The following is a 24,951-nucleotide window of genomic DNA, read 5'->3' as shown; positions in this document are numbered from 1 at the left end:
CAAAAAAATTGAGTAGTGAGGAAAAACTTAGATCAGTTTAGTTCGCTCCAGTCGAGAAGCTTTTAGATTTGGGTAAAGCTGACCTGGAGAAAATGCGGTTGTCGGTTGACAAAAAGACGCAATACAATAAAAAAAACCTTCCTGCAAAGTCAAGGATTGAATAAAATGCCTGATTGAACCAGATCTAAACCCACATTCAACTGAAGACAATGTGCAGTCAAAAGCTGCAATAAACAGCTTAATCGTATGTGCTTTTAATATGGGCCATCACGGGTCGATGGAGATGGCCACAGCTGGACTGCCTTCTAATTACTCCTAATGGTCAGAAGCCCCCGCTCGAAACCAGTGACCCCAGCTCTCTATTAAAAAAACAGTCAATACTAGTTGGACTGTGGAGTGTTATGGAAAAAAAAATGTAGATCGTATGTTATATTTTAAACTGCTTGAACCGTGACTCATCTGCTGTGTGGCATGAGAGTAAAAAAAAATCTACCTGAAGCAAGGAGGATTTGCACCAGGAAGAATGCCTTTCATGTGAAACGAAGATGGATTACGGCGCTAACACGCGGTGTCTCTGGCGCACAATGTGGATGTAGTTACAGTGTCACCCATGTGGCAGGGAGCGCCAACGCGGAGCAGGTTCAAACATAGATAATGACAATGTAAAGCAGGAAACGGCGCTCTCTGACACAGCGAGCCGCCATCCTGTCACAAATCGTTACTTGGTGATCAAAAGAAGGAAATATGAGCCAGGCAAGGCAAACGTTACACGGGAGCCGAGGATGACAGTCAAGAGCTTTTGTTGACAATTTGAACAAGACCACAAGCTCTTGCTCTGAAGTTCACATCGCAGAGCCAAAAGTATTTGACATGATGCTAAAGAAGGCTATGAACAACGACACAAGAATGCATGACAATTAAAATATCTAAGAAATACTCATTGACCATTTTCCAGGCACTGGTTACAACAATGGTAAAAACCTCAAAGTCGTCGATCTAAGAAGAACCATTATTTCTCAATGGTGAGCAATGTAACAAACATAATCCACCTCATCTTCCTCAAACCCACTGTCGTATAATACAGACATGAACTATAGATATGAGGAAATCACTCACTGTGAATAGAGGCTATACATTATTCAACAGACGGACAGTTCACTGCAGCGCTCAATTACACCAAAGCTCCAAGACTCTTAGCACATGTCCATTAGCCCCATTGCAAAGCATTAACCTCACTTAAGTTGATTTTTGATGAAGAACTTTTGACAGTGCACTGGCTCTGCAAAAACGCAGCAGCATAAAAAACCTTCGAGTTAGCCTCTGCTTCTGTGTGCATTATTCAGCAGAGCAGGTCAATCGCACGGCGAAAGAAAGTGTGTAATCTTTTTTGATCATCCTGCTTTGAGCTACACATTCCCTCTCGCGCCGCTTTGATGTGGCTTCCTGAGATTTATCTAAGGGAAAACAAACACTCCCCGCAAAGAAGATGGTCGAGATTGAGTGGGGTTTAGCGCGAAATGCTTTGAGAATAAATTGTAGGCGTGAGAACTCCGCTTTGCACAGCAATCTTATTGGTTCTTGCTACAAAGTATAAACCGACAATGAGTGAAAAGAGGGGTGGGATACACAGACTATTAGACTACAGGATATTTGCTTGGATGTCTAATATAGAAGTCAGTGCCTGAAGCCCAAAAGTAGGAGTCGAGAACTCAAACATAAGGCTCATAAGTCCCTCTTTTAAGGACAAGGACATGATCCAGTTGGATAAAGAGTTGTGGTGGTTTGAGAGAAGGAAGAAAGAGTTCAGTATGCGACGTGATGCTATAGGACATCGATGTAATTTCACCACACACGGCCACATCTATTTCTCAATGGGTCAAAAGTAAATCAACTTCATAGCGAAGTTATTGTGCATTTATTCTAAGTGACAGAGATATGCATAGGGCTTCCCTTTGACCCATGGCTTCCATCCTTCTGTAATTCATAGTAAATTATTCAGCAATGTTTTTCTTTCACCATTTCGAGGTTTGAGGAAACAGCTGCATTTCTGTTAACCACTGCCCTTCAGCTTTTCCTCTCCGGATGAAGACTCCACACTTTATTCTTTTGCATTTGACAGTTCGGGCTTGTGGGTCATCACAGGGCTTTTTCAATGTCCATTTGTTTTTTCCAAGGATGTGTCTGGCATGCTGTGCCCAGAGAGAGAGGCCATCTGCTGAAACTAACACAAGGCAACTGCACCCTCCAGCTCTGAGCCAGCAGGACATCCGCTTTTAGGGAAGCGCAAGAACGCCGGGAGTCATCATGGCATCAAATACAACTGTATGCTTTGATGACATCAGCAATGCCACATCAAAAAAGCCCTTTATTTTGTTGAAGTTGCAACAGAAAAATAATGTTAATTTGAAAGACATGTTACGCCCACGCCCATCGAAACAGGGAATAATGTCAAATGGATTTGAAAATGTGTGTTTGATGCATAACTGCAGGGTATGAATATAATGAGGCTCATTGTCAGAGAAGAAACATAAATATATTTTTGAAAATGGCTTCTGGCACTCGGTAAAGGACAACAAACAAAAACAAATAGCAAATTCCCTGTATGATCTTTTGACACACTGTACATAAGGATAAAATTTGGTACCTCTTCACTTTCAATCTTTAGAGTTGCAAGACGAGACTGCAGCTGCTGAAATCTCAGTATGAGTTCTCCGTTGACTGGTGGCTGCACTGAGATCTGGCACACCTGAGAAAGAGGGGAGGAAATAACACCAAAAACTACTTAAAGGGCAACAATCCAGTGGAGGAGCACGCATTTCTTTCAGGCTTTTAACAAAAGACACAGCCTTCTCTACAGTGAATGACTCATGTGCAGAAGATACTATCAAATTCACATAGCTTTTTATATGTTGTACCTCATCTCCCATGTGGGGCTGGAACTCAAATTTGCAAGGCGGGCAAAAAGCTGTGGGAAACATCTCCATAAACCTCTGCCGGTCACTTCTGGGGTCCAGGCTATCGACTGCGTTTTCAATTATGTCCAGTCCCTCGTGCCGCGACGTCTCCAGGTTGTACTCGGCTGACAGGTACGTCCTCAGGGCTCGGTTGAGACTGGCGTGGTACCCGAGGTCACAGCACTGAAGACGAAACATGTAAACTATGTAAATTGTTCTGCACAGGGGCAAATGTTAATAGCACAACTTAAAAAAGAAAATAAATAAAATAATAACAACGATTTCACATATCAACAACATATCATCAATCATATAGAAACACAGTATTCTATAAACAGTCTTTCACATTGTATGGCAGTCACACTGTGCTGCGTGATCTGTGTCACACTACAAAACACCTTCCGCCGTGCACAAAAGTGTAAATCTGCACACACAGTACACACACACGGTGGCGGGATGTGAAGGCTTGTGAGAAAAGTGGAGAGAGGGTAATTTTTGTGCACAGCTTGATGCCGAATAGAGGTTGCATGTCTCTGCTCCCTTAGCCCCGACTTGAATATAAAACTCTCAAAGCCATGTGAAGCGCTAGTCCTATTCGTGTTTCCTTAGAAACGCCACAGAAAGTGCTGCAGCAAGTTTATTTCACTGAGAAAATAAGGATAACCCTGACGAATGTGATTATAAACAAGTCAGATAAATCAGCGAAGCAACAGAAGGTCAAACAAAGCAATCCGCACTGCAGGACCAAAGTGAAGAGACAGAAAACCAAATTTGAAAACAATAAAAATGCAGCAGAGCATATTATCTGGACTTACAAAGAAGTAATAAGGAAAAGAGAAAAGAAATTGCTATTCTAAAGGTTAACATGAAGCTTTAATTTGTCCCACTCTGTAATTTTCATCCCACAGTCTGCAGTCTGAAGACCATTTCAACTTCAAACCCAGCTGCTCAGGTCCTCAGTTTCCTCTAATACACTTATAATTTTATCTCTTCAAAGCCAGTGAATCCCCCTTAATAGCCGGCAGACATATACACAAGAACGCACTTAAAGCATCCACCGCTGCCAGTCATTCTCGGTCTCTGAATAAAAAATAATACAGAGAAAACGTTGCCGTTTGTACTTACATCAATTAGGTCTGACAGGTCATGGATGTAGTATTTGAAGATGGAGGCATTGGAGGCTTCTAACGTCAGCAGGTACTCGTTCCGCGCTTTGATCGACTTGAGCTTGTTCTCAGAGTATTTAGCTTGGCGCTGACGAGAGAATTAGAGACAGAACATAAACAAGTGAGAGGGAATTAATGACAAATGGATTCTGTCTTGACTTGCAAGCTGCTTTAGAAAACTGAAATAGGATAACACCAACAGATGAAGAACGCACACGCTGTTTTATCATTCACTGTTTTATATTCACACGGCTTGAACAAAAGAAAAAGTCACCACCTGGATCTGCTGCAGCTGTTAAAGTCTAGGTTCAGCAACATTATGTGGCCAAAGAATGAGGTCAGCTTACTACACCAAGAGAGGGTTTGCACATCTTTTGATCCTAAATATAACCTTAAACATTGGCGCATTGAGTGGCCAGTCAAAGGCCAACATTGCAGACTTGCCACTCATTTTGCTTTGTGCATTGGTCTGATTCATGCAACACTAGATGTAAATGGATCTAGGTAGAAGTAGCTTCCTGCTCTTCGGCCTCACCTGCATCAGTGGGAATCCCGGACCAAACAAAATAACTCAAAAGTCATCTCAAAGTCAAAAACAAAACGTCATTGTACCTTCTCTCTCATCTTCTCGATCTTCTTGACAGAGCTGCGCCGCTGGTACCGCTCTTCCATCCTGATACTGAAAACGGGATCTCCTCGGCCGATCTGCTTCTCCTCCTGCTTCTCCGCCTCCTTCAATTTACCCTCAGCGCTGATGCTCTCCGAGTGGTACATGTGATAGGTCTTCATTACCTACAATAAAAGACGTACATTTTAGTCATAGAACAGTTTTAATTATATGAACACATGTATGGGGAAGTCATGCGTATTTGAAACTGATCGCTTCATGGTCCATAAATATGTCCCATGCCCGTTGCTCATTCATCATAAAGAAATTGGACTCATCTCACAGCAGCCGGTAAGACTCTCCCTGAACCGCAAACCAAAAACAGATTTCTCCAGTCTTTTAATAAGGGCCAGTTCTGTGACCGCTACAGCCACAAATCACTGCGCCTAAATGTAACATGCTGCCTACACTGCTCTGGCCTTGAAATAAGTCAGGAAGAAATTCTGATCAGATTTGGTCCCCAAATGTGGTTATTACAATTGTGGCGAACGGCTTCCTCCCTATAAAATCTATGACAACAGCAGAATTATAATTGTCAAAGAAGTAAATGAATACTGTCGGATGAAGTTTGCAAACTTGACTTATTGGCCCAACCTGGAATGCACTAACTGCCTAATTACAGCTCTCCAACCTGTGTACACATTTCTGTTGGCTGGTTTTGGTATAAACACAGACTTACCCATAGAAAAGCCTAAACATCCTTGCCCCAAAATTAGTTATTTTAGCAAAAAGATTTGCTTGGGAGTATTTCCCTTCGGTCAGTCTTGCGCCATAACTGGAACCAGTTTACAGAAGGGTGACTGAGCTTTGGCCTGTCCTCCACACTTACTGGTTTAGACAGAGCCTCTTTATGTTGACTTTGGAGCTCTTTTTAGAATCAGCAACATATTTAGATTCGGAGGAGACCTGTTATTTCATTGGCGGTTGCCAGCAATGGGTCTGTGGTTGTCTGATGCAATGCCTCGTGTTTCCATTTCTGTTGTTTGACAGAGGCTAAACAAGGTCAAAAATGCAAGGACCTCAGGAGGGTGACATAGAAGTAACAAATATGTAACCTATACCTAGCCCCACAGTAGCATAGAATGAAATGTCAGGGAGTGCGGCTTTAACTTATAGTCTGTAGCGGGGTTTGATGTACTTACGGTGTAGAGCTCATTAAGGACCTTCATTAGGTCTTCCTGAAGTTGAAAGGCAATCTCCTTGCTCTGCAAAAAAAAAAAAGAAAAAAAACATTGCAGTAAATGAGAGAAAAAAAACAATGAGTTTGTGTAATTTAAGCTTTACTTTATATATATTTTTAAAGCAGTACTAAGACACATTAAAAAATCCTTTTCTTAGTCCCTCTGGAGTTTAAAGTGTTAATGGGATGATTGGAGGGTCTTTCATTTCAACCTGGTGTCTCTGGCCAGAAAACCACAATTGCAACTTCGCTGCCTCCGGGTCAGAGCACCAATACTCACTAATAGAATAACGAAGAAGAAGCTAACAGACAAGCGGGCAAAGTTAACTGCGGGCTAGCGCCACTTAAACAGTATGTACAGCCAAGTTGGAGTGAAAAAAATGATCTCCATTATGTCACTGAATGCACAATATCCCTCATTATACTTATGGCCACTAGGGGCATGAGTTACTTAGTACTGCTTTAAGACACACCAGCAGCAAACACAAAACAAGGATACTTTTATGCACCTTAAATACAAATTAACATTTTTCCAATGATCTTGAGGCATTGTTTTGTTGTAATGTTCACAAAAAGAAAAAAATAACACAAACACAAATTGCTATTTAATTACAGTAATAAACCATGTCAATCGTGAGGTTTTGTGTGAACTGCCATCACTGACCCAGCAACTTCGCTGCCTCCGGGTCAGAGCACCAATACTCACTAATAGAATAACGAAGAAGAAGCTAACAGACAAGCGGGCAAAGTTAACTGCGGGCTAGCGCCACTTAAACAGTATGTACAGCCAAGTTGGAGTGAAAAAAATGATCTCCATTATGTCACTGAATGCACAATATCCCTCATTATACTTATGGCCACTAGGGGCATGAGTTACTTAGTACTGCTTTAAGACACACCAGCAGCAAACACAAAACAAGGATACTTTTATGCACCTTAAATACAAATTAACATTTTTCCAATGATCTTGAGGCATTGTTTTGTTGTAATGTTCACAAAAAGAAAAAAATAACACAAACACAAATTGCTATTTAATTACAGTAATAAACCATGTCAATCGTGAGGTTTTGTGTGAACTGCCATCACTGACCCAGCGCCTTTCATACTCAAGTCACTACTAACCACAGCTTTGGTTTCACTGTCCATATGCTTTCCACATTATCAGGCTTTTGCGCTGGGATGTGAAAGACTCTTTTCCCGCCCCTCTCAAATCTGTAAATTCAATCAGCCGTGCCACAAGCTGACTCAGTAACACTATCGCGCGCGCACGCCCACTTTAATGCACCTACCGGAGACGCCTATAGCGCTCAGCGGCGATATTGCGCTGGATTCAGAGGCCCTTTTCTCTATTAATTCAACAGGGCAGCAGCTCTGTTTCCTTCACACTGACTCATATAGTGTATCATATGTTTATGAGATTATGAGTCACACCAATGAATTTTTGATCTCCTCGCTACAGCTGATACTGCGGCGGCTACCTGGATGATGTTACAGCCTTGGCATTGGACTCCGGGTCTTCTTCCAACTCAATTAAAGGCAGACAAATCTCATTGTGGTAGCCGCTCCCAACAAAAAGCTGAGAAAGGCTGTGGAAAAGGTTATGGATTCACCCGGTGCAGTAAGGGGGAAGTGGTGAATTTACACAACGCAAAGGTTCAATCTGACTAACTCAGTGTCATGGGGAGCACAGTCACAGCGCCATGACATAGGATAAAGCTAATTATATCTCATCATGTTAATTTGCTGCTCATCATCCGGATTGCGTCAAATTACGATAAAATACTTTTTTTTTTAAAGCACTGCATTGTAGTGACACTAAAACATAGACTTGGTTTAAATAGTGATAAATATTTCACTGTAGGTTGGCTTGTTAAAGGCCCTATATCAGATATTACGCAATGAATACTCCCTGAAGGTTGTGTAATGTGCCTATAAACCTGTTGCTGTTAAGAAGTTGGATGTTAAAAATGCATGAGGAAGGAGGAAGAGTTTCAACCACAACAGTTTAAACTTAGATTTCTCTTTGATTGTTTGTAAACATGCGTCTAGTTAAGTTTATTTGCAGAACACAATTTGTACACAAAGCGATTTAAAGCGCTTTACAGCTACATAAAAATTACAACAAGGCGGATAAAATCAACTCATAAATCACTAGAAACATGCATTAGAATGAAATGGGAAGATTGCAGATGAAAAATAGGTATAGAGGCTTTGATTTTATTCATTAATCAACTGTTAGCTGTTGAAAGCAGCATATCTCTCAGAAAGCTAGATTTAAACAGCTTGCAATGAACTGAACTGACACATGGATCACATTTCCACAGACTGTTCCTGTCACTGTTGTCACAGTGCACTCAGGTAAAGCTGCCCAGTGTTCAGACGCGAGCGCAGAGAAAAGAAGATTACACTGTCAGTCACGGCTGCAAGCGTCTGAAATTAGATGGGCCAGTTAGGTGACCCGGCTCAAGGCTATATCCTGCCAACCACTGTTCGGTCGGTCTGCTGGCAAAGTTGCAGCTCTTACTTTATCTTATAGCAAACAACCATAAGCCTTCATGACTAAATGGACAGCTTTAAGAATGGAGCGGGGACTGGGATGTATTGGTGAGTGGGGGGGGATATAGTGATCTTTTTCAATAACTATTTCCCATCACCAGGATCCACAAGCGAACACGACCAATTCTTCCATATTCTACTTGTGCATTTTACATAAATAGTTCAGCCATGCTGTAGCCTGGATGAAGACTTCTATGGGAAAGTCCATTAGCAGCCATGAGTGAGGAGGACAGAAACCTTTGGCACCCGCACCCTCCTCAGCTCCTCTCCATTGAGAAGGGCCGGGAAGGGATCCAGAGCTCAATGAAAAGCCTTTTCAGGGCTCACATGAGGAGCGACAGAAGTGTGTGAGAGAGGTAAATAAAAGTAAAGTGCCATTACATTCTCTTCAGATACGCTCACCAGAGAAGATGCAAGCGCTTGTCGTAATTTTCACTTTTCAAACGTGAGGTCTTCACATGTGTACTTCAGGCTTTACTGGATAAACAACTGTGTAACCAAAGTTGTTTATCCAATTTGCTGAACGTACTACCTTTTCATTTGGAAGGAACTCTCAGTTTGGGGGTTTTCCAATTTTGGTCTAATTCATTAAAAGGATCCTAGAAATGTTTTTCCCCTTTTAGGCCCATAGCGTCTGTATTGTGACCACATTAGAAAGATGAAACAACCACACAGAGAGAGCAAGCGAGACAGGCTTCGGGGAGAGCTGGGTTTCATATTGCCACCGACATTAATCATGGTATAGAAAAGGCAGCTTTACACCCAGCGGGCCTGCGTCTCTGTGTGCAGCCCTAAAAATCTGGTCAAATAAAGACAGGAATAGACATTACCTCTATAATTTAAAGGATAGTTTTCTGGTGAGAGAGCACTCAACTGGACATGTAAAATACTCATGGTATGTCAATCTACACAGGAGGTAGCAGTATCCAGATCTCACAGTGAGGGACTATCACGTGGGGTTATCACAATAATGTAGGGAGGCTCACTGTGCATCTGCTTTTTAACGCTTAAGTGCATTTATTTCCATTTTTTTTAATCAATGATCAAAACAAAAGTCTTCACGTTAATGTACCATCCCGCTACGACAAAACATCGCTTTTTAGGCCCAGAACCTAATTCCACAATAATATTGCGAGACTTTTCACAGTGTTTTTTTTTTTAGAGTCTACACACATATTAATATGAAGACATTTCTATAAAAAAAAAATATTACAGGCACATAACAATTACAGTAACTGGATACCAGAGATTATTTTCCATTAAAGGGGCTAGATGCAAGTTGGTCCATTTATACTCACTACTGTCACCTCAGGTCTTACGCGTAGCTGCAGCTTCTATATTAAGCTTGTGCATGACGGCACTTCGGACCCGACGTAACAACTTTTTGAGTGACAGTGCAGGATTTTAGAGGCAGTTGTGGTGAATAGGTCTGGACTCACTATACACATTAAGGCATTGCTAGAACATGTAGGGGGAGGAAAATACATAATGTTAACATTTCTAAACTCTGTATAGTCCCTTTAAAGGCTGATTATGTGAAATCTGCATATTGTATTCTACACTATAAATGGTGACTAAATATGAAATCAAATTGTTTTGTGTTTTTGTTGCCTTCAGGCTAACGGCCAACACAAACAAAAAATTAAAACTAGTGCTAGTTTTGAACGACCCTGCGTGAAAAAGAATCAGCCTGCAAGTAGTTGAAATTTGATCTGTTTGCATGTTATGTAATTATTTAAAGTGCATATGACACATCAGACACAATTTTTGCTAAAACATAGTTGTTAACACAGTTGTATTTTAGACTTTGTTAAAGATTGCACCCAGCTTTCTTTAATTTGGACATTTTGTTTTGTGATGTTTATAGTTTCACTTCCTAATTGGACACCGACAGGAAGGGACATAGATGGCAAACAATTTGAAGCTGTTGCCGTGCCAACCATGTTAAGTCAATGGGAAATGAGTGAGTCAAACTGCTATTAAGCCCTATTTTAATAGTGTTTTATTGGACAAACAAATCGCTCTGTTGAACAAGAAAAAAGTATTCTAATAATATACAGTTATCGGCATTTATTGTGCAGCCTGTAAAACTGAACATTTAATTATGCAAAACTAGATTATATTTTCTCGCCACAAACTTATGTTAATAAAACATTAGCGGCACGGTATTGAATGCTTCTCTACAACAATCCATAGGCTGATTTGACAAACTGAAGTAGCAGCGGTTAGCCGCACATACACCTTCCAAGAAGAGTGTTGAATAAAACAAAAAGTCATGAATAATTAAAGTTGAGTATATAGGATTAGATCTGTCCAAGCGAAAATAACATACACTACATCATAGGAAAAGGGTGCACGTGCCGAGTGGAACGCACGTGCAAATATAAAAAGCCAATGTTGACACGGGGAGCTACAGCACCATTCTGCCTCACAGCGTGACACAAGAAAATACGCAGAAATGAAAACAGTGGACTTTGATGTGCTGAAGGATGACAACGCAGCAGCTGTCTCACTGAAGCTGCCACTAAAATGCAGGACTTCCTTGTTCCTAAACTCTGCAGAGATCAAAGACTTTTGAACAGGTTTTAATTAGAGGCTGAAAAGTGCCTTAAGTTTACTATGAACAGGGACCTCCCATTGGGCAGCTGCTTGTCTGTGCAGTGTCGCCCAAATCTGCTGAGAAAGTGTGTCATAAATATTATCTTCATGTGTTACACAGACAGCAGCAGGAGGCTTTGCCAAAAATCAGAATGATGAATTGCATTTAAAGACATTCTTTTGATTCATGCTTGAATGTAGTAATGTTGTTATTACACACTATAGTATACAAATGGTGCCTTTCAAAGGCCTGGATAAAACCTAATCCCAGGGCTGCTTGCTTATTACAAAAATAATTATTATTATTTTTGTCATAATGGAAATCATAATTATTCAAACGATTATCGGTTGCCTTTATTTTATTTATTTATTAATCAAAAACTATGCTGAATATTTTCTGTTTTCTGAACAGGCATAAAAGTACAAATGATTTTCAAGTATAAAACTTGTGGATGAACAGAAAGTCATCTATTTAGGGGATGCACAAAGAACTATTACAGGTGCAAATACCGGATATTATGAATCAAAATCATCACATCATATCTTCAAATCATAGGTATTAAAGGTAAGATTGTAAGCCAACAACAGCTTCATTGTCTTATGTTCTCCACACTGTGCTGATAAGTTAAAGCTGGGACTTTAAAGCTTGAGATTACGCTGAAGTGGTGTAAGAAAAAAAGAACTTGATATGTGGGGAAAGTTCCGCAAGTTGAATGGACACAAAGGCAACTGCTCTGAAGAGAAGCCACTTTGTAATTTAGGCTTGCGGTGAGTTCACTTGGGTCCTGCAGCAAAGGAGGTCATAATCTGTTAGGGAGTAGTCGTCTTTGTGGTGTAGGAGCCAGCAGAGGCCGGCTTTCAGTCAAAAAGCCACAGACTGGAGACAGGAGAGTGAAAGCACTCAGATCTGAACTGAGCTGACCATAGTTCACGTTATTCTCTTTCATAAATGGAGACCACAATAGTGCAGCCTATCTTTCCATTATACTCCTAACGTACTACACTGTATGTTTGGCCCTGCAACTAAATATATGTCGAATGAGAAGATTTAAGTGAAAGATTGTTTGGGGAATTTGACTGACTGGAGACAATACTGCCCATCGTGATCATAGAATAAAGTCTGGACTCAATTTGTGGTGAGTTCTCCTATAGTCAATCTAAAACAAAAATTGCACTGACCTCTTCAAAATACATATTATTAATATCAACCGTAATCTATCATAGGGAAACTAAGAGCCACAGACAGACCGGTTTCAACCAGGACCACCACATAATAACACAGAATGATATGAGAGCAGCTGCAGAGTCAACTAACAGCAGCATAAGACAATTGGGAAACTAACAATCCCACATTTACTATTACTAATTGAACTTTAGCTGGACACTGAATTAAACCTATTCCTCTTTTTCAATGGTGTTAAATGTAACGCAATTTTTCCATACTAGATTTCTACAAATTAAACCAAGAGGTGAGGTGTCTCTCCAGGGATTCATTTTAATGTTCAAATGAAGTTCTGTCACTATAATATACAATAAAGATCATAATATTGAACACAGACTTTTGCCGTATAGAGATCCTGTCACAACAGATGTTCTAATATTGCCAAACAAACCTCAAATTGTGAATCTATACATTATGGTTCAAAAAAATGCGTATGGTTAAAGGCATTATACTGATTTTTTCGAGTAATGGAACCAAGTTTGTTTTGTCCTCCTTTAGTATATTGTAAACTCATACATCTGTGGGAAAAGCATCTGTATCAAAATTAGGAACTTGAAGGCTAGTTTTCTTGCATTGCAGTAAAAGTGACCCTGCAAGTTGTGAAATGCGCCTTTAAACTCAATCAAGAATTGGGATGTCACCAATGTGTAAAGTAAGTTAGAAATGCGTTTGGACCACAAGTAACATTTTGATTCAGTAGCATCCGCTTTAATTGTTTGTAATAAAATAAAATCAGGTATAGGGCCTTTATAATAATAATGGCTATAGACCCCTAGTATTGATCTTTAATTACACTTTATACACTGCTATTTTCATTATCATCATGTTTTACTCTGCTGTTACGAGTAGAGATCCAACTTTTTTACTTCCGATACCGATACTGGGGATTTGAGTATCTGCCGATATTAACCGATACCAAGAGACTTTCTTAAAAGTAGTTACTGTGAATGAAAAAATTGGTCCATTTCTCTCCAGTGTGAGATCAATAAAGTATTTTTTTCTTGCAAACAAGATGTTTTCAATTATAGACGATCAATTAATAAACTGTAAAGGAAAAACATTAACCGAGAATAATTGGACTTTTCTACACTAAATATATGGTTACATTAATATGAACTGCTCACATTAATGGATATGATCATTAAAACTTGTGCATAACAAATATGTTTGATCAGTTATTCCGCAACAGCATTTCATAAACTAAAATACAAACACTGATTTTATTTTTTTTAGGCTACTTTAGGTGATCAAATCATAGTTTCTGTCCCAGTCTTGATTGGTTGACGCTAGCATTAGAATATTGCCGCTAAATTTTGATCGCATTTCCCAGCGATCAAAAATGCAGAGGATAAGTTTGTGGAGGATAAGACTAACTCAGCGATTAAATTCTGCCCTTCAAAATGACAGCATGCATATATTAACTTAGATTTAGTCGGTGATATTTTGTTTTTTTCTAGCATCAACTCTGCATCCATAGTAACATAGCATGAATCCAGTTTCTTGACCAAAGGCTCCGAATTGAATAAGCCTCAAATGCCTTCAACCTCATCCAGATGACAACTTAAGAAGAAGAAGATCTTTATTTATATAGCGCCTTTCGCATACATGGTCACAAAGCGCTTTAGATGAAATGAAACCCTCTGCTACGTTACAAGACACACGGATTTTTACCTTCTTTAGTAGTCGTGTGGAGTCCTCGCTGATCTGCATGAACCTCATGATGACGTTGTTGAGGTAGATGTCGCTGAGTGTGGCATGGTCCTTGCTCTCCCTCCTAACCTGGTTGAGCAGCAGGTACCAGCAGTTCACCGGGGAGAGCAAGTTTTGGTCTTTTCTGCACACAGGACAAAGCATAACCATGTGTTAAAAAGCCAAACCATCGCAATCGTTTGGTAATTGCAATATTCAAGACACTGTTGACACCATAGACCGTAAATAGTCTATGGTTGACATGTTAATAAAAATATGTAAAGCTTCTAATTAGTTGGAGTTTGAGCTTCAGATCATGAGGAAGATATTTTAATACATCTGGATGAGTCATAGGCCTCCCTTGGCGCTAAATGGCCCATATATTCCTGGTCCGGGGCCCAGAAAGCTCTCTGCGTATATTACAAGGAGTACACTGTTAAGTTGGAAATATACTCTGTACCGGTGACATTTTTGGGGCAGAGCGCTCGCGTCGCTCTGAGCCAAAACCGCTTTCTTACAACTGGGGAGGAGTGCACCAGCGGCCTGAAATACACTTCAAGTTGGAAGAGTCATATTCAAATGGGAGTGAAAAAAAAAAACCTAACAAAACAAAAAAAAAAACTGCATTGCGCACGCACTTTGACAGAAAGGCAGACGGCACAGGGGGAGAGAGTGTGGGTGACAGATTTGCTCGTGCGAAAGGCTAAAGTGTAAACAAACAGAGAAGCCTGAGAGAGTTTCCGGCTCAACATGCTAACTGCTTCCACACCGACTGTAGAACATTGTCCAGGACAGAGCGAGCAGGGGCCCAGCACAAGCACGGGCCCACAGCTGACTTCCTCTGGCTAATCTATAACATTCTTCCTGCCTGCTAAGGGCTGGGTCTATGTGTGTCTTAGCATTAGCAAAGGTTTAAGGTTTGGCTTTAGGGTCAAGTCTTGCAGGAACCATATGGAGCCTCGCCTCTGCACTCGCCTCACTGGGTTGGTTTTGCATAGACGGGCAGCACTTGTCAACACAACAGGTGAAGCTCTGCACTATTCCAGTGACCCAGCCCTGAACTATTTTAGAAGGAGCATCTGCTGCAGGAGAAAAATCATATTTTAAATGCATGACTGAAATGTTCAAGTAGACGTCGCAATAACAGGAAACTGGATACTGAGTGGAAGAGAGAAAACATGGCCTCACATCCTTGGCTCTGTATAATCATTTTTCAGAGATGCCAGGAAACAGTGTATTAAAAAGATTTTAGCTCGCAGATAGCATCACATGAGCAGCCATGGCTTGTGCAGAAGCAGAAATAGAAGCACAAAGAGGATTTCTTCTTCTAGGCGCAGTGGAGCTGCTCAGCCACCGGACAGTTTCATACACGCGTTCTGTCCAAGTGTAATTACCATAAATCTTTTTTGTGTTATGCACCAGCTGAAAGCAAAGTTTTGGTTCTACTGTACTGAAAGTCAGAAAAGTCTGCTCCCTTTCTGACGCAGCCAGACTAATATCCAGGACTCTTCATTCCCTTTTATACCAGCTTATTAAACATGATTTCCACTCTATTTTCATATTTGTCCATCTGCTTAATTGTCCCCCCTCAATAACATGAGAGGACACGAGGGACTGCTGGACAACGTGCTTTCTTGGCAAACAGAGGCACCTTATAACCACAAGGCTGTAATTACTCAAATTACTCAAATTTATTATAACCTAACATTATAAAACTAATTTTGCATGACATAGTTTAAAAGAAAACCATCTTTTGTTCCATCTTTAAAATGAGAATTGTTTTTAGGTATCAAAATCTATTGCTTGCAGATGTACTTATGCGACCCTGTTATTTAAATGTGTGGCCTACTGAACAAACTGGTTGCAGTGAGAAAAAAAAGCAACAGGAAACTGAAAACAAGAGGCGGCTGTGACGGCAAAATCACCTCCGGGATTTTGTTATCCCAAATAATGGCAGGAAAACCTCTCAATGTCATCACTTCCCCACAGTCAAGCCAAAGAACTGGGTCAGAAAGACACAAAAGGCCATTCGACAAGTCCCCAAGATAAAAGTAGGGAATGAAAAATGACTGACCACACGCATGGCAAGAGGAGCCACTGTTAGCAACTTGTTGATACATTTCATACATCTATGCTTTGGCTGCTTGTGTACAGTGACTCAGAAAGTTAACTTTTCAACTTAAATTTTATTAAAAGAATATTTCAGGATTTTTGACATAGGGCCTCATTTCCTAGTTATCCAGAGTGTTATTGATTTCTGGAGAGATATTTTTTTTAAATTCATGCAGTCCTTATATTTGAAGAGTTTAGTGGTGCTAGGCTAGTGCTAGGCTATTACTAGGCTAGTGCTAGGCTAGCGCATGTCTATGATAAAGAGACTAGATGCAAGTTGGGCATTTTATGCTCACTACTGCCATGTTCTACATGAAGCTCGTTCATGACGGCACTTCGGACCCGAATTATGAAGTTTTTGAGTGACAGTGCAGGATTTTAGAGGCAGTTGTGGTGAACAGGTCTGAGCTCATTCTATACATTAGGACATGGCTGGGACATGTAGAGGGAGTAAAATACTATTTTAACCATTTTAAACTCCGTATAGTCCCTTTAACTAGTAGCCTGCATTAAAGACAGTCTGACCCAAGCACAGTGCACCTGCAGCAAATTACTGATAACACCAGACTACCAATGTAAATGTCTGTGTTGACTGAATAATTTTTAACCATTTTGCATTTAAAAGAACTTATATTTGAGCAGCATCAGCTTCCTGGTTAAAAGCTACGTAAATGTAAATTAAATTAAATTTAAAAAAATGAAGCTGCCATGGGGTAGACTGACTGAAGTAAGGCAACCAATCTGCGCCAACTGATGACAGCAAGAGAAGTCATGGTTACTAACCTGTTGATTGGTTTCAAAGATATACTGTGGCGTCTTGTGCATCTAAATCAGTGGACATGAAGCTGGTTTGTGCTGACAACTGAAGAAAATGATTGCGTCTGTGCGCTGGGATATTGAAACAGGAGCTCTTATCAGCAGCCTGAGACGCTATGCTAAAGTATTCTAGCCAATTGATAACATCTTTCATTAACGCAGTTCTGCAGGGGCTCCGGGAGCAAAGGCACAGTGACTGACGTCCACCTAAGCTTCCAATTCTGAGCAAGGGAAAGGATAAGCTTCAAATTAAAATGTGACAAAGCATTAACAGCCAATCTAACCAGTAGATTTTCAAGTTAATAACTTACTTTAAGTTATTTCTGCACTGAAGCTGCCATTTGGGTATTGTCGCAAGATACAAATTGTAAACCGATAATTAGCCTTATGAGTGTGTCACCTTCATGTCCCACCTTGAGTAAACTTTGGATAATATTTGCCTATATTTGCCCAGCAATGTGCCGCTAGCGTTTGTATGTTTTGCTGAAACACAAATAGAACAAGTCTCAAAGGACTAATTGTCCAAACATAAGAGAAAAACCTCACAAATGAAAAGCATCGTGTTGCCCAAATACTGCAAGGGTTTAATAAAAATAGTTTGAACTTGGTACAGTCTGTAGTTTTGGTTGCATAATAGTTTACTTTATGCTAAATTACCGTAATGGTCAAATAACACTGGAGCTTGTATCGCTTTTCATGAAGCAAAACGATTCAAAGCACTGCCCCAGAGCTTGTGTCAAGCCACCATAACTAAAGAGTCAAAGTGTTGAATACTGCCTCGCTCTGCGTGTCACTGATTCAGTGTTTCAAAGCATTTCCATGGCACAATTCAAGTCCAGTGTGTTTGCTTGGTGCGAGCAACTAATTTAGCAAATTATTTAGCATCTGGAACCTGTGCCGTCTTACTGTTTTCAGGAGCTCACATGGAAAGACCATTTCCCATGTAGTGTACACACCCGGATATATCTGACAACCTGCATCGGTCTGAACTAATTACCCAGTTTAAGCCCCCCCACTTCCTTCTCTGCCGCTGAAGCAGAGTCAACCTCTCATGTGAAAGCCACGGCACAATAAAAACACACATTATCACACCACATTCAAATCAGTCCAGTACAAACAACCTGGAGGATACGGTGAACACGGACGCCTTGTGTGCGGAGTGTGGACCCTGTTTATGTGCATACAAAAATGTATAGGCCACATGATTTAAAAGCCACTGGAGGGATTTAATGTTATTCAGCCCTGCACATATTTACTTAGGAAATATGCCCCGCGCCACTCGCCAGAGGTCTACCCTGCGAATGAAGTGACCAGACTGTACATCACGAGATGAAAGCCGCGCAGTGCCAAACCAGAGGGGGAGACACAGCTGCTAGAGCTATTGGAGCTGTAGACACAGAGCAGACACTCAGGACAAACATGTGCTTTATTTTCAAGTTCAAACAATATGCTAATGTCTGCACTTTCCAGCAGTTTAATAAGGCAAGCAACTAAAGACATAATCAAGGGCAGGAAACAATTTAGAGCAAGTCAAAATAATAGGCAAAGTGGAGATGATGAAATGTTTTCTATACAGTGTGGCTTTAGGTCAAGGAGCTGTAGTTGACGTGTGGATTTTTAATAACTTACTACTGTGATACAGAGCTGCAAATGATTTTTAGATTCCTGCTAAGTCAAAGTTCTAGCCTAATAGAGTGGCACAGTAGTTCTTTTCACTTTAACACCTGGGCCACATTTTGCTCCTCATGTATCATCTTTCAGTGCTGTTTCTTCCAAGCTGGACCACAGCCCTGCCAACTAGAAACATCCCTCAAAAACTGTTATTTTGGACATGTTCTGGCAACAGTCAGCAACCCATAGTTCAATACTTTGAGTTTCCTAGAGCGTTGGACGCAAATGTCTTTCTGTCAAACGGTGCAATTCATCTTTTTATTTTGTTGTTTTATCTTGAATGTGAGGTTAAAAAAAAAAAAAAAAGGCTACTTGTCTGTCTCAATCTTTCCTTGCCAGATTGCCTTACTTTTAACACGATGTTACGTTTCCGTATTAAGTAATGATCATCAGTTTATTCATAGCACTGTGAGCCAAATGTCTTACGTAGAGGATTCAACAATACGTTTTGCAAAGCAGTGATAAAAATAAAGAGACCACTGTGTTGTTTTCCCAGCCTTTGTCTGACTCTGAATACAAGATAAAGACTGATCGAGTTCATCAGCGCAGTAATCGCATTAGGACCTCCAGATCTCATCTCACATTGGAATCCAAAATGAGCTCCATCTGGCATTCAAAATCAAATAAGTTTTTTTTTTTTTTGGGATTCAGGAAACAAATGGGACTGTCTAACTCCCCCTGCTTTCCGTGTCTGACAGTGTTCTTACTTGTATTGTTGATGATCCTTTGTGCTGCGTGTTTTTGCCATGAAGCGTTCAGCTAATTTCTCCAGATTTCGGGAGTATTCCATCTCGATTTCTGCTTTCTTTCTGAAGAAGTCCTGGAGGTCCTGCAGGAGCTGGACCCTCATGTCCGTCTGTTGGTCCATACATTTCTGCTGCTCCACCAACTGAGCCCGGATTTCTAAGAGGGGAAAAACAAAGGATAATGTATAATTGTTAAAGTGGGCACATTTTAAATAAGCCCAGGAGTATTAACATTAAAAGGAATAGGCCACTGTTTTTCCACACTGAGATATGTTCTTACCTGAGCTTAGACGAGTTCATGCGTACCTGTCTGATCTTTACGTGTGCGCTCAGTCAAGCAAAAAGACCAAAGATGTTTAACCTCTCCTCCTCTATAGGGCCAAAAGGGGGGTGAAGCTAGAAGCGACCATGGACTTCTATCTTTTCCCTAGTAATATCTTCACTTTACTGTGTGGATGTCGAAGTGCTCCTAAGATATTACTACGCTTTACAATATAGTCCCCCTTTTTATCCGCTTAAAAGGTGGAAAAGCTTGGTAGCATCTAACTTCACCCCTGTTTGGCCCATAGAGGAGAAGAGGTTAAATGCTAACAACATCTTGGGGCTTTTTGTGTGACTGAGCGAGACAGACCAGACAGGTACGCATCAACTCATCTACCCTCAGGTAAGAACGTATCTCCATATGGAAAAACGGTGGCCTGCTCCTTTAAGAACATGTTTTAGAGGTCGAAGCTTAGGGGTTAGTATGTTACTTAACCTGCAAAATAAAGATATTTTGTTGTTTGTCAAAGATCTACAGGATAATATAAAATTGCAGTATGCAAATGTACGATTTCGAGTAATAGGGGGAAAAATAGGGGGAAAGTGGAAAACAAACACATTTGGAAGAAATGTGTTATGTGTTGTTTTTTTCTGCCCTTTCGTCGTCTGTTCAGGACAAATATCTTTTTGAGTGACAAAGCAATGTATGTTTGCCAGCACATTTCTGCATGGTTTGCAAAAATATCGCTTCATTATCGCTATCATGAAAGTCCCCAAAAGTACTGGGATACAAATTTTTGTCCTAGACGTTGAGGAGGACAGAGGACAGCATGAGTTCTAGCCGTGGGTAAATGAGCCTCAGAGATCCTTCAAGGAAACTCCAGCAGAACCTCCTTAGTTTAAATAGCAGCACTTCTCAAACACAGACCATTTCCTCTGTGTGTGTCCTGTCAGAGCAGGCAAGCCGAGCAGAATGGATTTCCCCTAATGGAAGGTGGCCTCAGCCTGATATCTTCAGCACAGAAAACAGATTAATGAGGAGATTTAATGCCACACACACACACACACACACACACTTCTGCACTGCAGGACAGGGAATGCTAACAATGTTATGCCCTTGCAAGCATTTGTGGGAAAAGATATAGCAAGAAAAATGTGACTTTTTTTTTGCTATAAAACTTGAAAATGAGTTGCTAAAACCATGAAACATAGCAAGCAAACGCCAGGTGGATGAGATCATAAAACTCACATTCGGCGCTTCAGAAGAGTTATTATTTGCTTTCATTGGAATTATAATAGTGGCTAAAACAAACAAAATCTCACATCTACATTCCACTTGTAGAACTTTTTCCAGACCAATGTAGCGGACCGTCAATGGACCAGTTTGTCAAGCAACGTGGAAGTCCATCAACTCTTGATTTAATTAAAAGGCCTCCAGTCGCAGAGCCAAAGACCTGGGTGTGCGCAAAGACCTCGTGCTGATGTATGACTCCTAAATGGACTGATCAAATTAAGTCAAATCAACTCCCCTCCATTTAACGGCATTAAATCTTCTCACCATCTCAATAAACCGGTGAAGTACGTTAACTTTATTGGATGTTGTTGATTATGTTTCGCTGTCTCAATACATCTGGCACGCTATATAGGATTTGAAGTTCAACAAAGCACTTGACGTAACTCTAAATAAATCTCAGTACAGTTAAACTCATCCTTATTGATGCCTAAGACTGAACGGGACTTGGCCGCCGTTAGAAACTCTAAACATCATCGCTACTGTCAAACTGCTGGACCACAAGAAGTACTCAAGAAGATCTAGTGGCCATAGACTCCAATTGGCCGTTTGATGAATGAGTAAATCGTACACTGTTTCCATTGGCTATGGGGATTAAAACAAAAGCTACAGATATACAGCGATGAAGTGGTCCATTTAACACAATTACATTCAAGGCTGCACACAGGAGCGTTTTATTAATTAGTGTAGCAGTTGTCAGCATATAGAAATTCATACTCTACAGCCGCTTTATTCTAGTCTGATTCAAAACAAACAGGGCGACTCTTAAGTATGAAAAAATGGTTGACAGAGTTGCTAGAGTTCAAGTAGAAGAAATACAACTTATTGAAAAATTCCAAAATAAATGAGAAGTATAATGATTATTGTGCTAGAATCAGCTGATGAAACTGTGACTTTTGTTGACAATTTCCTCTGAGATTAGGCCCACTTTGGCGTCGTGGCAGTGCTGTCAAGTGTCCTGCGCTACATGGTGCATTCCTGTGTCTCTGAGTCATCTGTATGGTAAACAGTAACAGAGGCTTGGTGCTGAAGGGATTTCATTATGGGGACTGTGTGTGTGTGTGTGCGTATGTGTGCGTATGTGGGTGCGTGTGTGGGGACATCAAAGCCCAGTGTAATCCATTTCAAAGAGGGGCGCAGACTTTTAACTGTGAGCACCTGTGCGCTCTGCGTAGTGAGTTACGGCACTGCAGCGATCGTGTGCCTTATCCTTTCTGATTTCAAAGTCATTTAAAAACGCAATCGGAGTGAGGGGCTGTTTGTCGACATGGGGACATTGGCTTCAACTAGTTGTCCAAGCTTAGGACATAGACCGCAAAGACTTGAGTAGGGCCACAACGTCACATCAATATAGCAATTTGAGCGGTTGCAATTACCAAAGGCTAAAAATCTCAATAACAACCGACAGTTGTCTGTCTTGGCTCTCAGTCAAAGAGGAGTTGTCCATCTTCTTCCTCCTTCTTCTTCTTCCTCCTCCTTCTTCAGAGTACAGAAGATGACTCAAGAACCTTCACTGAAAACACTGCAGTTGTTCAGCAGTTATCTTCTTCCATAAATCGTTCATCTATACTCCAGAGAACTAAAAGTTGACATCTGCATAGGCTAATCGGTTCCTGTACCAGAACCAGGCTGACGTTTAAAAAAGTGACCATGAAAACAACAGTACGGCAAATGTGAAGTCGATAACTTTCAACCGTGGCCCCTGAAACCCCCTTTCGTCTTCCAACTCAACTCCATGTTTCCAATCTCTCCTTTGAAAGCTGTGTTGCATACTTCACATAACTCCATTCAGAGCAACAAATATTTCCAAAGTAATTTAGAACAGCTTCTGATTTGCCTGCTAGGCCGCCCCATTGTCAGAGAAAGCGCTTTGTAAGCAGGGCCCTTGCTGACCCACATTGTTGACCGTCTGTGAGAGTCCTCAATAACAAACAACCCTCATGAAGTAATATATAAGTTTTGAGCTTGCTGTATTGTGTCAAAAGCCTAGCTGAGGAGTGAATTTATTTCCATAACCTATAAAGACAACCAACTTTCCCATGTTTTAGGCATCTTCACTGATTACAGTTTCTAGCAGCGGCAGCTATCTGGGGCAAACTGTACCACATCAGTCCCAGCGCATGCAGAGTGGCTCATCAGCGGCACCTGAAATAGCAGCCGGTGTCTTGGGAGCAGCCAGAGGAGGTTTACTGCCCCCCCCATCTGCCTCAAACTCAGGCAGTGGGACTCTTCTGGAGGCTGGTACAAGGCGGGATAAATACCATCAGCGCTAATTATAAGGCCACCGATCAGTTTGTAACAGCACAAGTTTTCAATTAGAGCCGGAGTCGGATCGCATGTGGAGGGAGATGAATATTTACACTCAATCATCGGGTGACATTTCTGGAGTGCTCTGATAATTCAGCAAAAGCCCCGCTGCTATATTTGATTGTAGGGATTCGTTCATTCCACTTCAACATCTGGAGAAAGTTACACAAATTAGAAGTTCATCCAAGCAGTTTTATTAGCGCTCCTACCGAGTTGTGTCCACTCAGTATTGGTTAAATATATTACGATTGCAGCTGTTCTTGAGGAGGCACAAAAATTGAGGCGACTTCGGGACTTGGGAATGGCAGTGTAGAAGTTAACCTTTGAGTAAAAAAAGATATTACTTAATTTGTCAACAACTTGGATTTTCCTTTACAGCTCTAATGTATTAAAAAAAATACAGATTGGATGGACTTGGGAGGCCATACAAAAACTGGAGCCATAATTGCAACCCTTTTCTTCTATACCCTCTTGACTTGAGTCATTATAGAGTCACATCCAAATAAAACCCAATGGAACATATTCAGCCCATAAACAACCGCAAGGAATGCAGATAATTGAGGATGACCACCTCAAGTACCGTAGTAGAAAAAGTTTGACTAGTTGAGCAATCTGGTAGGGCATGTCCATGACAGACAAGAGGAAGATCAGCTTTCGAAATCTCATTCTATAAAGGCTGCCTAGCAATCCATTGTATCTGCAATTTCTCCCTAAAAACAGAAACTTTTAAACCACACAATAAACAAAGAGTGGGATCAGCAATAGACTGCCACATATTTAACCCGTTAGGACCTGAAAATTTTACATTTGACACAATATTATTACAATTACAATTTCATGGGAGTCTAGGGCCATGTGATTTACACATGTTATGCTATCACAGCCAAAATATATTCTAATTAAAATGGTGCAGGTTTTGTTTTATTCATAACTTTCCTAATCTCTTTTTTACTTTTGCTTAATTGATTGATATAACAATAATATAAATTATTACAATACTCAAGACAGTTATAGTGTTAGAGGATAACATTAAATCACTATCTTCACATTGGGTACTATCTCTGTCATAGCCTTGACTGTGGCGCTCAGGTGTCCTCTCTCAGCCACTGAATGTTTGCTTGCGTATCAGTATGACACTCGAGAGGGTATTCATCCCTTTTCTGTGGAAGCATAGACAGACTTGAATGGTAAGACTAGCGCAATGTCTTGAGTTCATATCTCCGAGTCAGGTACCGATGGTAAATAAACTTCTCCTTCATAATACATCCAGACAGCTGCCTATTTTTCATCTATCCTCTCGAACACCATTGTTTATTCTCTAACATGCAGAATATCCATTTTTTCCTCATATTGTGTAGCCCTATTGGATACAACTAAAAAGTGGCACAACATCTTCATGGGTGAAATCGGGCCTTCACAGGTGGAAATCCTGTTCAGTGGAATAGTGACATCATGTTGTGAAAAACACATCATCTGCTTGGTATGGCTGACTGTAAGTACCCCATCAGGCTTTTTAAATGTGTCGTTGATTCCAGTGTAGTCACTGGAGATTACATCACCCTGTTGACTGCATTCTTCAATACTGTAGCTGCCAGGCATACGACTAATATGAGAACAAATCCCATTTTTGTTTTAGAATAGAAGAGGCTACGGAGTTCTAGGAACACATGAAGCAATGCCAACCTCCACAGAACAGGCTGCCAGTTCCACCAAAG

General features: G+C 40.7%; 1 protein-coding gene across 5 annotated transcripts in view; it reads right to left on the bottom strand.

Annotated features, from left to right (window-relative positions):
* The window catches only part of srgap1a (SLIT-ROBO Rho GTPase activating protein 1a), a 62,220-nt gene that overhangs the window by 20,082 nt on the left and 17,187 nt on the right, over positions 1–24,951 (bottom strand). For all 5 annotated transcript variants that reach the window (XM_079568266.1, XM_079568265.1, XM_079568263.1 and 2 more), the window contains exons 2-8: positions 19,339–19,534; positions 14,015–14,177; positions 5,930–5,992; positions 4,733–4,912; positions 4,080–4,208; positions 2,916–3,137; positions 2,645–2,746 (exon numbers count right to left, since the gene is read on the bottom strand). In XM_079568266.1, the coding sequence (XP_079424392.1) occupies positions 2,645–2,746; positions 2,916–3,137; positions 4,080–4,208; positions 4,733–4,912; positions 5,930–5,992; positions 14,015–14,177; positions 19,339–19,534 (1,055 nt within the window). The remainder of the gene's footprint in view (positions 1–2,644; positions 2,747–2,915; positions 3,138–4,079; positions 4,209–4,732; positions 4,913–5,929; positions 5,993–14,014; positions 14,178–19,338; positions 19,535–24,951) is intronic.

Source organism: Gobius niger (genome assembly GCF_951799975.1).
Source record: "Gobius niger genome assembly, chromosome: 12".
Classification (NCBI taxonomy): Eukaryota; Metazoa; Chordata; class Actinopteri; order Gobiiformes; family Gobiidae; genus Gobius; species Gobius niger.
This window is presented reverse-complemented; position numbering and strand designations above follow the sequence as displayed.